The sequence below is a fragment of the Acromyrmex echinatior genome, chromosome 6, assembly GCF_024713525.1.
Source record: "Acromyrmex echinatior isolate Ae372 chromosome 6, ASM2471352v2, whole genome shotgun sequence".
Lineage (NCBI taxonomy): Eukaryota > Metazoa > Arthropoda > Insecta > Hymenoptera > Formicidae > Acromyrmex > Acromyrmex echinatior.
In genome coordinates, this window is record NC_141857.1 from 15,554,411 (window position 1) to 15,569,860 (window position 15,450).

A 15,450-nucleotide genomic window follows, 5' to 3' on the forward strand; every position below is an offset into this window, starting at 1 on the left:
ATACATGATCTTATTTTTCGCGATATATCGGTGACATGTACGTGTATCGTGGTGAAATTTGTACAAGCAAACTTTCGATATGCCAAGTATGCACATACTCACGCAAATCGGCTTGTTAAACTTCACCTTGAGTTTGTGCATTTCAATCAAATTTTCCGCAAAGACGCTGCGGCTGTGAAAATTCGGTTTCGCGATCATTGCCTCCGCGCCATTTTGTTATTAATTTTACATCAACGTGGTTGCGAACATTCTCCATGGTCTTACCGAATACCGCGTTGTTCATTAGTTTACAAATTTTTTTCGAAATCGTTTTTCGCGAACGTTCTAAATTGTGTATTGAGTTCAATGTAATCGCAGAGCAATGGAGATTGAGCGAATTGTAGCACCCGATCTTTATTACGCGACGACTACATTGCTGCAGATTGCGGTAATGGATGACATAACGCTGCTTATCATACAACGTCGTTAGAAGTTTATCTTCGCGCTTGCCAGACGCGTTGGACAGAATGGTAGTTCAGTGTGTCATGTAGATACTGTGGATATTCGAGATTGACCTCGAGAATATACGCAGTAGATGAATCCGGCGCGATCACGCTAACGTTCAAAGTTCGCAGCGTCTTCGACCCATCGAAATTCGGCGTATAGTAAAGGTGACACATTGCCCATCCGTACAGATTATTTACATCGTCGTACATCAAGTACGACGACGGTTTCGATGGATCGAACGAATACATGTACTTGTTATTAGCCTGCGTGTATCTGCCGACATTGACTGAGGCCGCCGCGTATACCGCGCTCGATGACCATATCAATGTCGGTGAGCAATTCGAATCTTACGCGTGTATATTTCAACATGGCGTCCCACGTGAAATCTGGCAATGTATAATAATGCGCGAGATCGAGACAGTAACTCGCGATGCAAAATGGAAATTTGCGAAAATTTTCGAAAATGTCTGCTAATAACAAGACATCAGTTTTCAAGTACATCCGAATACAGATCACTGTATTCGGATAGAGAATCGCTTCCAGATGTTCGCGGAGTAAGTGTAATCACTCTCGGATGCTGTATCACCTGTCAACGAACTGAAAAATAATTCGCGCGGTGGTAAGCGCGTGTCCTGCAATTTTTCGACGCAATCAATGTACTCGTACGGAAAGACATCTTTTCGTGTGAATAAATTGTGATTCAAATTCTTCGTCTGATAATGTTGGAAATTCGGAACGTACAATTTTTAATTTATCTTTGTCGAGATACGACGCCAATTTATCAAGGCTTGCATTTAAAAATTTGAAAGAATCAATGAATTTTAATTTTACGCAATTTTTCTGCAAATTTTTTTCATTTTTGTCTTTAGTGCTATCGACATGTTTAGTGAAATATATTTTTCTTTAGTTATCGGTAGTATATCTATATGTGTACAAAAATGCATTTATTTCAAAACAAAATGAATGAACAGATTAATTAAAGTATTGTCCATCGCTGGCTACTACTTTTCCCCATCTCTCAGGCAATTTTCGAATTCCATCTCGAAAAAATGACTCGTCTTTGGAGGCGATCCAATTTTGGAGACAATTTTCTATTTCTGCGAAAGAAGTGAACCGATGACTTGCCAAGTCGTGCTCCATCCTTCGGAACAACTAGTAATCAGAAAGAGCAATGTCCGGAAAATACGGCGGGTGCGGTAAAACATCCCACTTGAGCGTTTCCAAATATTTTTTTATGACTTTAGCAACATGAGGCCGAGCATTATCATGAAGAAAAATAACTTTATCATGTCTTTGCTCGTATTCCGGCCGTTTTTCTCGCAATGCACGGCTCAAACGAATCAATTGTAGCCGATACCGATCGCCCGTAATGGAATTGCCAGGTTTCAGCAGCTCATAGTAAACAACACCCTTTTGGTCCCAGATACAGAGCATGATCTTCGAATCATGAATCATTCAGCTTTGGTGTTGATGTTGAGCGATGGCAACGATTGACCGGCTTAGCGTAGTATTTTTTCTTCTTGGGGTTGTCGTAGAATATCTACTTCTCATCTCCAGTCACAATCCGATGCAAAAAACCTTTTCTTTGTTGTCTTTGAATCAGCTGTTCGCAAGTGAAAAATCACCTTTCAACGTCTCTCGGTTTGAGTTCATAAGGCACCCAATTTCCTTGTTTTTCAATTATTCATCATTCATGGCTTTCAATCAGTGCAGAAACGGCTTGTTGAGTTACTCCCAATGATTCTGCAAGCTCCTCTTGCGTTTGACTCTGATTTTCTTCGAGTAATGCCTCTAATTCTTTGTCTTCGAATTTTTTTGGCTGTCCAGAGCGAGGTTTGTCTTCAACACTGAAATCTCCATCCTTGAAACGTCGAAACCATTCCCTACATGATTTATCAGTTGGAGCAGTGTCACCATAAACTTCGACAAGCATTCGAAGGGCTTCAGCTACACTTTTCTTCCAATTAAAGTAAAAAATTAGAACCTCCCGCAAATGCTGCTTGGTTAACACAAAATTCAACATTTCAAACACAATAAAAATCAAGGTTTTTGTATGAAACTCAAAGCGATATAAACTAAATATTATTAGCAGATGTCTAACCTCTCTGAAAACGCCAAAATCAGTTGTCACTATGAACCATTCACAACAGCCGGAGCCAGCTTTTGGAAAATTAACCGAACTAATTTATATTCCCAATATAATTTAAATTATAATTCGAAGCGCTGGACCACGGTATCTACCGGGAGATGACAATGATCGCGGACCCGCATGTCGTCCGGCGCGAATGTTTTCTCGTAGATGTGACAACGTGTCGTGCTACAGTACGCCTCCCATTGCTGTTTAGATAACGTTTCCATGAGCACGTTGGCGGATACGATATTTTTCACGCGATGCGCCAAATCGTTATCGCGCGAATTATGCTATACAGTCTTCATCGTGACGGAAGTGATACGACGATAACGCGTCATCGTTCACACATCGCACGTAGCCTATGCTAAACGCGTCATGTTGTTAATACGCGTACGACGACGCGTCTTCCTTGTCGGATTTCGTCTTGCGTAAGACGCACTCCAGATCGGTATAGACGATGGACGGCACTCGTTCTCGATTGTTATAGTTGTCGAATTCGAGCCACCTGTCGTCTTCGCTCGACAGTCGGATGGCGCAGTCGTTGATCTTCTGGCAGTCCACTTTGTGCGACTGCAATTTTTCGCACGAACTGAAGTAATGAAAACACCTGCAAATAATAAAGAAATCATTTTTCTATTTCTTTTTACTGTTTTTATTGACTATTTTTATTATACTTACCGATCACAAAAATATTTTCTGCTCCCAGTAATTTGTGATCTTACAAGGCGGGATAGATTTTTTATTCACGCAAAGTGTCTAATGTCGTTGCGTGAATGTTGTAGGTACAGGAGATTGACATGCTTCTTCTTGTCATTGGTGAACCGCAGAGGAAAGACCTGTCTATTTTCGATGCTGTACACGTTGATCGACCGCGTTCAACCGTTCGAATTTCGGAATGTCTTTTAATGTCATTGGAAATTCGATACCCGCGAGATTTAATACTGCGGTGTAATGCGGGTATGATGATTCCCGATTCCCACGCGAAACATACATTGTCCGTCAAACAAACACTGATCATCACTCGTTTCGTCGTTATTTCTCGCGGCACTTTGATGTGACATCCCGCGTGCATTGAATTATGCTTATTCACATTCACTATCAAATTGAGGATTCGCGACAATGCCCATCCGCTGTCACGTTTCTGGAATTTTTCGAGCGATGCTCGACAACGTGTCGCTCATATCACGTATGCATATCGGTGCAACGATATATCTCGCTCTTCTTTGTAATTATATTATTTATCTTATTAGCACGTTTATCCTTTGTCGCAAACTTGCCGTTGAACGCGGTGTTCACTTTTACATTGTCGTGTGTTTCTACAGCGTCTCGCACTCGCTCGAGCACTACATCGCCAGCGTCTTCTAAAAACCTCCGCGGCTCGATGTGATTAGAGTTTATCACCGCACCTGTCAATATACGACTCTCACACGCGGCGTCGATCTCTCGCCAGACAAGAGAGATTGTTCGTTGCCACTCGCGTATTCGCCACTCGCGTACTCGCCACCAATGTGCACGAAACGTCGCTCCAATTGCAACGTTGCACCCGCGAGTCGCGCGATCCTCGCCATTGCGGATTGTCTGTATCCAATGGCTTGGCACGACAAAGCTCTTCGAGCTACTCGGTGCATTCGTCGCATCGTTGCAGCCACGTGAAATACTCCACCAGAGTAGTGGCCTAGCCGCACTGTTCCAGCAGTTCGCGTTCCACTCACTCATGGTTTTCCATGATTTTTTTTTAATGTGTGCAAAGTGGGCACATACTGCATGAGAATATAATGTACAAAGGCATTCGTGCATGACCTGCCGTCTAGCCTATCGAAAGAACCGGTCTCATGCATCCTGACGTGATACATTCCTCCATCGTTAATGTCAGCTATACGAATCATGCATGATGTGCATACAATTAAAGAACCATCCGTTGTATAATAATTGTGGATCACACAGTGCTTAGTATGAGCATTCAATGTACGAATTTCTGGAGATGACACGAATTTTTCTATGCGATCCATTTCATACTCGCTCGACTATCGTCGGATAGCATTTCTTTGTCAGATGATTCTTGGTCCATTATATTCTCAAAGTCTACTTCCACTTCATCAAACACTTCGTCTCTAATATTCGCGAACTGTTCTTCATCCACTCTTTCATATATTCTGCTACGTCGACTCTGTCTTCAATGTTACCGATATTCTCGAACTCTACATCGTCCATTATGTCCTCAAATTCTATTTCCATTGCTTCAAATAACTTGTCTGTATTTAACTTGTCATCCATATCCTCAACATCTGCATGATGTCAGTCATACTTTTCGCATTACACTTATTGCGATTTGGTAATCTTTAAAAACGCCAACTGAGATGCCGCGCGCTTATGACTCATTATATATTCTATTTGCGACTTCTTTGTCCCTTTGTCTACCCTTCCTATTGAGTTGCAGCATTGGCGACGTATCACCGATCTCTTCTTACAAAAAAATATTGTTATCGGTCTCTCTCTTTTAACGCATCGCAACATGTTACCCGATTTCACAGTTCTTCCTAGATAAACATCATTATCGACGCTTCTGATCTTGAAAGAAAGAACTGTGAGAATGCAGTATGATTTCATCATCTATCCCTCATTGATGACGCTTTGTGTAGCAGCCGATATATCAATGATGTGCCACCGATCTCCTAGACAAAAGTCCATGTTATAGTACCGCGACGCATTTTGGGGTGTGGATCTGGCAGACCGCGGAGTCCGCAGCGGCGCCCCGAAATGCACTTTAAAATGGACGCGGAATCCGCAGCGGCGGCGGTGGCGCTAGCGCCTGCGGCGGGATGTGGGATGACGATGATGACCCGCAACGCATTTTAGGATAGACGCGGGATCCACGGCGACGACTCAAAACGCACTTTCGAAAGCTGTAAACAGTATTGGTGCCCGACTTCTCATTTACTGCATAACTTTATAAAGTTCACAAAAAATTTTGAAACTTTATGGATTATCGTTTGTAATCGTGTAGCTCCTTAAAAATCAGTCGTTATTTAAAAATCCGAAAAGTAGAGATTTCCAGCTTTTACGTCTCATTCTGACCATATGTATCGAAATTTCACTCATCTAAAGTTTATTCGTTTTTTGAAGACATGAAAAGTGGTGCTTCGATTTTTGCGGGTAGTGTATTATAACATGTAAAAATCATGCTCACTGCAGAGATATATAATATTTTTTTTTTTATTAATTTTTTCTGAAATGTATTTTCTAAAAAATTTTTACTTTAAATATGAAACGCCACTACGGTCTGAATGTTAAGATATTCAACTATTATATATATTCATATAAATGAATTAATTTTAGAAGTGATAATTGCGTGCCGATATGATTGTCGGATTTTTAACGCAATCAATCTGAAATATTAATAGTCCTCCTAAATTTCCCAAATTTAATCTTAAAATACTGTAAACTTATTGCGAAAAATATTACTTCGGGGAATTCGAACTCTTAGGATGCTCGCACGGAATGCAAAAGATCCGGTTTCGACTTCCAGCCGAGGCAATATTTTTCGCAATAAGTTTATTACAGTTTTTTTAAGATTAAATTTGAGAAATTTGGGAGGATTATTAATATTTCAGATTGATTGCGTTGAAAGTCCGACAATCATATCGGCACGCAATTATCATTTCTGAAATTAATTCATTTATATGAATATATATAATAGTTCAACATCTTAACGTAATGGCGCTTCGTATTTAAAGTAATGTATTTAACATAAATGGTCTTGTTTTCAATCTTAGTGTCTAAAAAATTTTCTTTCTACTTTCTTCTTTTAATTTTTTCTATTTTATGACGTTTTAATTACATTTTCTAACAATTAGTTTACAAACAAGAATATAAATAAAAAGCGCTCGAAGTTTGCACAGTAAAACAATTTAATTACAAACGATCAAATAGACGAGCAATATCAGGTGTTTTATTAAAATATTTAATATTAATTTGACATATCAATATAAGAAATATTCCTTGTCAACAATATATTACGTTATTTTATATTGTTAAATTAGTTTACCTTTATTAATAAATTATAATGAGAACAATAAATTGATGTACTCTTATTAATATAATAATAAATCGCGATAAAAAAGGCAATTAGAGTCGTCGCAAGAAGTAATTGTCAAATATTAAAATTAATTATCTTACAATGTAACAATAATTTAAATGATTTGAACGTTTTGGCTCATAATTTGGACCATCCTCAGCAATTTGATGTTAAGACATTGTTTACTTCTCAGTCCTATTGCTTGTGACCGAGTGTGGTGACTTCTCTCATATGCCTGTGATAAGTACGTGATTGTACAGTTAGTCATATGGGACCTATAGTTTAACGTCGATTCCGAACGACGATTTATTCGGAAACATTTTTTGGTTCTGCCTGGGATCCCGGAAGTCTCTGGGATAGCAATATCGTGCTCTACACGCCACAGTCGCATTCGTTAAAACATTGTATAATTTTATAATCACGTCTGTAAGAAACTTCATTGATAAATCTGTTGACCATTTCAGTTTATAAGCTGATTGATAACCTTTATTCTTTTTATGACAACAGATACGGTTACTAAGTTTCATTCTATCGTTATCATATTCAATGGCAGGATGATCATGACTAACGCATTGTGTTTTTTTATCAAATTCCTAAATTATAAAAAACATTTTTATAATCTGACACAAGAGGTTGCAGTTTTTGATATAGGCCATTAATCTGTGGATGCAATAAGTAAGAATATTTCAAATTAACAAAGTTTTTATGCCAATTTCAATATTTATTTATTAACATTGAAAATTACCTTGTGTTTAAATCGAAATGTATGTATTATATGTGATTGTTTTTAATATATATCTTGAAACTAACGTGGTTCTAATATTAACACATATAAAAAATAAGAGCATAAAAAACCACAGCACAAGTTATAGTTTGTGATATTTAATTATTATTACATTAATTAAAACATTAAACGTTTCGGCCACAATCTGGCCATCTTCAGTAATTCAATAATATTCTTAAAACGCAGAGTTACATCTAGTTGACATTAAATTCAACAGTCGAGAGTTGTAATTAAATAAACATGTTCTTTTGTATGTGAAGATGCTTCATGCAGTAATGTTACACCGTCAATTGTCATATCAAGAAAAGTGTAGAACAAGAATTTCCAGATTCTAAATAAAATTGTATATATTAAAATCTTCTAGTCGGAATATAAAGAAATAGAATCATTACCTGTTTTACAGCAAAAAAACCAAACGATGAATCTCGGATATTTCTTTTACATAGTTAGAATTTTGTCGTGACATTATGTGTTGTTATTTGTCCTATCATATATTTTACCACTATTTATATATCTGAGTCAAAATTTTTAGAAAGTTCTAGAATTGTTTATTAACAGAAAGAGACATCCTTATTTAGAAGAGGAAAATAAACCTCAGGCAAACCTTCCGTGTCACTTTGCTTATTGATACCACTTGTTTGTCTTTTTATATGTATCATTTCCGAAATTCTTCTTTTCGCTAAAGATTGTTCTCTATCTAAAATTCTTATATTATCCCAATCTAATTCATGCATCTCATTCATACGGTGATGTGAAACCACAGAAATTTCGGAAGAAGGTTTTCTTATATCAGCCTTATGTTCTTTAATCCGAGTTTTTAATTTCCTTTTGGTTTGGCCAACATAAGACGATTCACAGTTTAAGCAATTAATTTTATAAACTACTCCGCATTGGTCATCCTTAGGCAAAGAATCCTTTCCTGTCTTAATAAATGTATTCAATTTATTCATAGGTTTATAAGCTATATTAAAACCGTACATATGTGAAAGTTTTTTAAATTTTTCCGAAACTGCCCAAATATGATATCGTGAAAAATTTTTTTGAAGTAACATTAGAGTCACATTCATTATTAATTTCTTTACGATTTTGATCTAAATTAGTTCTGTTTTCCAACGTTTTAATTCTATTATTTATTGTAGAAAATATAAACTTTAAAGGATAATCATTACTTAGAAACGTGTGAATTAATTCAGAGATGTTTTTTTCATGAAATTTAGGATGGGATAAGAATAGAATTCTATCAAATTGCCCAATAATAACTCCCCTTTTGTGTTCTAACGGATGATTCGAAAAATAATTAAGATATCTCCCAGAATTGGTAGGTTTTTTATAAATATCGAAGATGATATTTCCTTCCTGTCTCATTAATTTAACATCTAGGAAATGTATGCCGTTATCATCGCCAAAGTCCACAGTAAATTTAAGCCTTTCATGATATGAGTTAAACAATTCTAGAACTCCTTCAACTTTTTCTTTGTGTATAGCTAATACAATATCGTCCACATAACGAAAATAAAAAACGATGAATTAATGTTATTCTTGGTAATGATTTCTTGTTCAAAATCTTGTAAAACAATGTTCGCCAGTATGGGGGATAAAGGAGAACCCATTGGCATGCCAAAAATCTGTTTAAATATTTTATTATCAAAACTAAAAAATGTAGAATTAATTATAATCATAATTGCTTTGATAAATTCATGTAAAGGAATCGAAGTCTTATTCTCCATAAGATTCCATCTGCGTTCAATGCTTTTTGATACTAATTCGGTCGGAATATTCGTGTACATGGAGACCACGTCAAATGATATAATACTAAAATTTGTATCAATTGCTTTACCATTGAGTTTATTTACTAAATCAAAGCTGTTTTTAACGAAACTGAAATTTTTTATATTATTATTGTCAATGATTTCCTTTAAGAAAGTCGCCAATGGATAAAAAGCACTATTAATACAACTGACAATCAATCTTAAAGGGTGACCTTCTTTGTGAATTTTTGGCAAACCGTAAGATCTCGGAAGTTCGCCGTCCGAAACGTACAATTTTTTATATAAATTAGAATCAATGTACCCCTTATTTTTCCAATTTTTTAATAATTTACCAATTTCAACAGTTATTTTCTTAGTGGGATCTTTTTTGATTGAATCGTATGTAGTATGATCATTAAGAATCTCATACATTTTTTCTTTATAGCTATCACGACTCATAATTACGGTGGTATTCCCTTTATCCGCTCTAGTAATTAAAATATCAGGATTCTCTGAGATGAATCGCTTAACCTCTCTTACACCTTCGTATAAAATTGTATTTTCAGAAGATTTACTATTACAATTCTTAATCGCTTTAAGAATTTGAACAGTTTCATTCCTAACATTTTTACGCGTTTCATCATCCGCCCTGAAAAAATTATATTCCACGTGTTTGATGAACTCACGTGTAATACCATCCTTACTAACCACGTTATTAGGCAAATTAAACTGTTGACCTAATTGTAGTAAGGCTAAGGCTTTATCTGAAACTTTAGCATTGCTCAGATTTATCAGCCATTGTTTATTAATATTACTTATATCAAAATTGCCATTAAAACTTTCAGGAGTGATATTAATATTGTATGATGAATGAATTTTGTCAGGATTCGTGATTTTAGTTGAAACTGTATTCAATTTTAAAGGTACACAGGAAGTATCACAATTCATCTCAGAGGTCAAAAATTTCGTAATATTATAGTTAATACGATTTATATTCACAATTTCTTGGCGAATGTATTTGGCCCGCAGATTAGAGATTTTTTTACCGATTCTATCTTGTTCCTTTTGCCACATAATGTCAAAATTAAATTCCTGTCTTCGAAAGAAAGAATAAGCTATATTATTCGGTAGAATTTTTTCAATTTTTCTACACATGCTGAATAATTCCGATTTTGTTTGCCCAAGATGTTTATAGGCGTCTTGTAATTCTACCCTTAAGTATTTAAAAATAAAATTATATTTAAGTTTATCAATTCTTTCTTTCGAAGAATGGAACAGCTTATTACTATTTTTTCGTGTAAATCTATACATATGAATGGGAACTAGACGTTCCTTTATACATGTTTTTAAGAATTGAATTTGTATTCTTGTATAAATATTCGCTCTATGAGTTCTTACACATTTCTTAAGAAGCAAACATACGTGTAATCCAAAATTAAAATTGATGAAGTCAAAAAATTGCGTTAATTTACACATGTTAATGCTCGTGTAATTAAAAAATATCTTGAAACTAACGTGGTTCTAATATTAACACATATAAAAAATAAGAGCATAAAAACACAAGATTTTGAACAAGAAATGATTACCAAGAATAACATTAATTCATCGTTTTATTTTCGTTATGTGGACGATATTGTATTAGCTATACACAAAGAAAAAGTTGAAGGAGTTCTAGAATTGTTTAACTCATATCATGAAAGGCTTAAATTTACTGTGGACTTTGGCGATGATAACGGCATACATTTCCTAGATGTTAAATTAATGAGACAGGAAGGAAATATCATCTTCGATATTTATAAAAAACCTACCAATTCTGGGAGATATCTTAATTATTTTTCGAATCATCCGTTAGAACACAAAAGGGGAGTTATTATTGGGCAATTTGATAGAATTCTATTCTTATCCCATCCTAAATTTCATGAAAAAAACATCTCTGAATTAATTCACACGTTTCTAAGTAATGATTATCCTTTAAAGTTTATATTTTCTACAATAAATAATAGAATTAAAACGTTGGAAAACAGAACTAATTTAGATCAAAATCGTAAAGAAATTAATAATGAATGTGACTCTAATGTTACTTCAAAAAAATTTTTCACGATATCATATTTGGGCAGTTTCGGAAAAATTTAAAAAACTTTCACATATGTACGGTTTTAATATAGCTTATAAACCTATGAATAAATTGAATACATTTATTAAGACAGGAAAGGATTCTTTGCCTAAGGATGACCAATGCGGAGTAGTTTATAAAATTAATTGCTTAAACTGTGAATCGTCTTATGTTGGCCAAACCAAAAGGAAATTAAAAACTCGGATTAAAGAACATAAGGCTGATATAAGAAAACCTTCTTCCGAAATTTCTGTGGTTTCACATCACCGTATGAATGAGATGCATGAATTAGATTGGGATAATATAAGAATTTTAGATAGAGAACAATCTTTAGCGAAAAGAAGAATTTCGGAAATGATACATATAAAAAGACAAACAAGTGGTATCAATAAGCAAAGTGACACGGAAGGTTTGCCTGAGGTTTATTTTCCTCTTCTAAATAAGGATGTCTCTTTCTGTTAATAAACAATTCTAGAACTTTCTAAAAATTTTGACTCAGATATATAAATAGTGGTAAAATATATGATAGGACAAATAACAACACATAATGTCACGACAAAATTCTAACTATGTAAAAGAAATATCCGAGATTCATCGTTTGGTTTTTTTGCTGTAAAACAGGTAATGATTCTATTTCTTTATATTCCGACTAGAAGATTTTAATATATACAATTTTATTTAGAATCTGGAAATTCTTGTTCTACACTTTTCTTGATATGACAATTGACGGTGTAACATTACTGCATGAAGCATCTTCACATACAAAAGAACATGTTTATTTAATTACAACTCTCGACTGTTGAATTTAATGTCAACTAGATGTAACTCTGCGTTTTAAGAATATTATTGAATTACTGAAGATGGCCAGATTGTGGCCGAAACGTTTAATGTTTTAATTAATGTAATAATAATTAAATATCACAAACTATAACTTGTGCTGTGGTTTTTTATGCTCTTATTTTTTATATGTGTTTTTAATATATTGTTATGTGACGCAAGGTTTTTTATTTTATGTTAATTTTTTTTATTAACATTTCCAAGCGCTCCACAAAACACTTTTTGTGTATATTATGAAAATCACTCTGCGAACAGTACGCATTCTCATTGACAAAGGGTCGTAGCGAAGATGCATTAATTCGTAGATAAGAATCATGAAAAAATATGAATAGCGCATTTCGCTTTTGAAGTAAGTCTTCAAAATTTGGCTTTAATCGAAAATAAGAAAAATGTGTTTCTAACAATTTCATTAAAAAATTTATTCAAGGATCACCGGATCAAAATTACTGAGAAAATTATAATTTTGCAAAATATATATGAAACGTTCTTCGAATATGTCACGATATAAATAGAATATTTAATGATTATTTTAATATTATTTTTTCTGAAAATATTTCGGGATATTCTTGGAATCTACTATTTTAGGATTTTAGAAACATTTTACGAATATTTTAAGAATATTTAACATTAGCTGGACATTGATCTAAATTAAAAATACCGTAAACGATATTATATTATTAGTTAAAGAGAGATATTTATATTACGAGAGACAACCATAAGAAATATAAATAAAAAGAAAATATACAAATAAAAAGAAAAAGAAAAGAAATGCATTTACCCGATAGGTCTTTCTGGCTGATTTTGTTGATCTTCTATTCGAGTTTTAATGTGTTTAGGCGATTGCTGATACTGAAATGATGAGGGAAGCGATGGCGGTCTTATTTGTTGTTGATGCCTTGATCGCGTGCTTCTAAGATCCTGGTTATACATATTGTAAAGGGTATCTTGTGTTGAAAAGGACATGTGTTCCATATAAACCTCATGATTCTTCTGCGTAGATTGACCACCTTGATGTTGATGGTACCTAATCGGTGGAGTATAGGGCTCCTTACGAAAGCTTTCTTGTTCATCGTAACCGATCATCGTAGATCCCGATCGTGACATGGTGTTCAAATGAAGACTATGAGCAGTCGTGTAGCCCTCGGTTGAGCTCGCGTAAAGAAACGGTGCCATCGTAACCGACTGATATGGCAAACTGAAATTCACCAACGCCATTTCTCTTGTATTCGGAAAGATTCTCCCAGGCACACTTTGGAATGCAAATTTATCTTTCACTTGCGAACGGTAAATCTCTTTTGGATAATCTCGTGGTGATACCTTGAGCGATAGTTAACTTGATTTGGAGTAAGATCAGATACGTATCCTCGCACAGATCATAATCGAATTATTGATGATTTTACAAGGTAGCACCAAATTCCAAGAATCTGTGAGGTAATCGAAATCGTGCAGAATAAGAACACTCTAATTGTCGCGATCATATTAAACATTTCTGCTTCCTGATTGCGTCGGTCATTTTTTGTGTACGTGAAAACATTAAAATTTCACTACATTTAAATTAGTTTGTATGGTGAGTCCGACATATTTTTTTTTCAATCTTTAATGCTCATGTTGCTGCATAATAAATCGAAGAAAAAATCTGGATATCAACTAATCAAGACTACTGTTTTTCTTTTACGTTTCTCATGAACACATTATCGAAGTTGAACTGAAAATTGAAAAAATCGTAATATTATATCAAATCAGTAAAATGAAGAGTCACACGAATAAAATATTAGATAAAACTTCCCCTTTACACCCCAGCTCCAAATGACCTCCGAGTCAAATGATCTTGACCTTAACCTTGACCCTTAAGAAGATCAAGATCATTGACATTTTCCGCTCGTTATTCATTATAAATGAAAACATTTTTATGAATAGGATACTCTCAACACAACTAAATTTCCTGCTTTGAAAACAAAAAATCTTTTCTTTAAAATAAATTTCTTGCTTAAAAACAAAAAATCTCTGCTTTAAAATTTATTTCCTGCAAAAACAAAAATTATCTGCTTTAAAATAGATTTCCTGCTTTAAAAACAAAAATTTTCTATTTTAAAATAAATTTCCTGCTTTAAAAATAAAAAAATTTCTGCTTTAAAATAGATTTCTTGCTTTAAAAATAAAAATTCTTTGCTTTCAAATAGATTTCTTGCTATAAAAACAAAAATTATCTGTAAACAATAAAAACAACTGTTTTTAAAGCAAGAAATCTATTTTAAAGCAAAGAATTTTTATTTTTAAAGCAGGAAATCTATTTTAAAGCGAATAATTTTTGTTTTTACAGCAAGAAATCAATTTTAAAACAAAAAATTTTTGTTTTTAAAGTAAGAAATGAATAAAATGTAATACATTCTTCATGTTAGAATGTGTCTGTTGTGTTGAAAAAGTGTCTTATTTATAAAAACATTTTTATTAATAACTTTTTAATTACTAACGAGTAACGGAAAAGGTCAATGATCTTGAGCTTCTTAAGAGTCAAGGTCAAGGTCAAGATCAAGATTACTCGGAGGTCATTTGAGGCTGGCTGCGTAAAGAGGAAGTTTTACCAATGTTATTTTCATAAAATTATATCATTATCAAGTTTTGTTATTGAATCAATTTAGTAAAATCTCAACCCTAATTGTTGGTATCACTGTTAAAGAAAGTGAGTAAAGTAATATATTGGAATTATAGAAAAATAGATACATGCAATATAATCAATATGTCAAGGCATTTTTTAAATGAGCAATTACATTATTATCTCAAAAAATAAAATAAAATTTGTTTTTTAATTACGTACGCACACGGCTACAAAATTCATCAAATGTTTCGACTTACAAAGTCTTCTTCAGTGATAATAACATTTCTATATAATCCCTTACAAAGTCAACGAATTACATTGTAATACATAATAAAATTGTCGCTCTAATCTAATTTTACAAAGTTATTCCAGCGTTAGAATATTAAAGATCGAAATAGATATCCAGTCAGAAGTTTAGAAGAATAAATGTGTTTTACTAATCCTTCGGTTGTTATCGAGAATCCAGCTCAGTCCATAATTTAATAAAAAATAAGACAATCCGATCGAGGATTTCTTCAATGACTACTTACTGTATTCTGTATAATTAAATGTCAATTTATAATTAAATAATTAATAATTAATTTAATGATAAAAAGTTATGTTCACACTGACGTTAATTTACATAGCATAGTCTATTAAAATTTAATCTTCCGGACTTTTACAATAATACACACAATAAA

At 33.7% G+C, this 15,450-nt stretch overlaps 1 protein-coding gene across 1 annotated transcript in view; it reads right to left on the minus strand.

The window, feature by feature from the left end:
- The window catches only part of spz3 (Spaetzle domain-containing protein 3), a 279,567-nt gene that overhangs the window by 226,076 nt on the left and 38,041 nt on the right, over window positions 1-15,450 (minus strand). Inside the window, exon 2 of the mRNA XM_087407075.1 lies at window positions 12,953-13,879. Within this exon, the coding sequence (XP_087263201.1) occupies window positions 12,953-13,389 (437 nt within the window). The 5' untranslated portion in view covers window positions 13,390-13,879. The remainder of the gene's footprint in view (window positions 1-12,952; window positions 13,880-15,450) is intronic.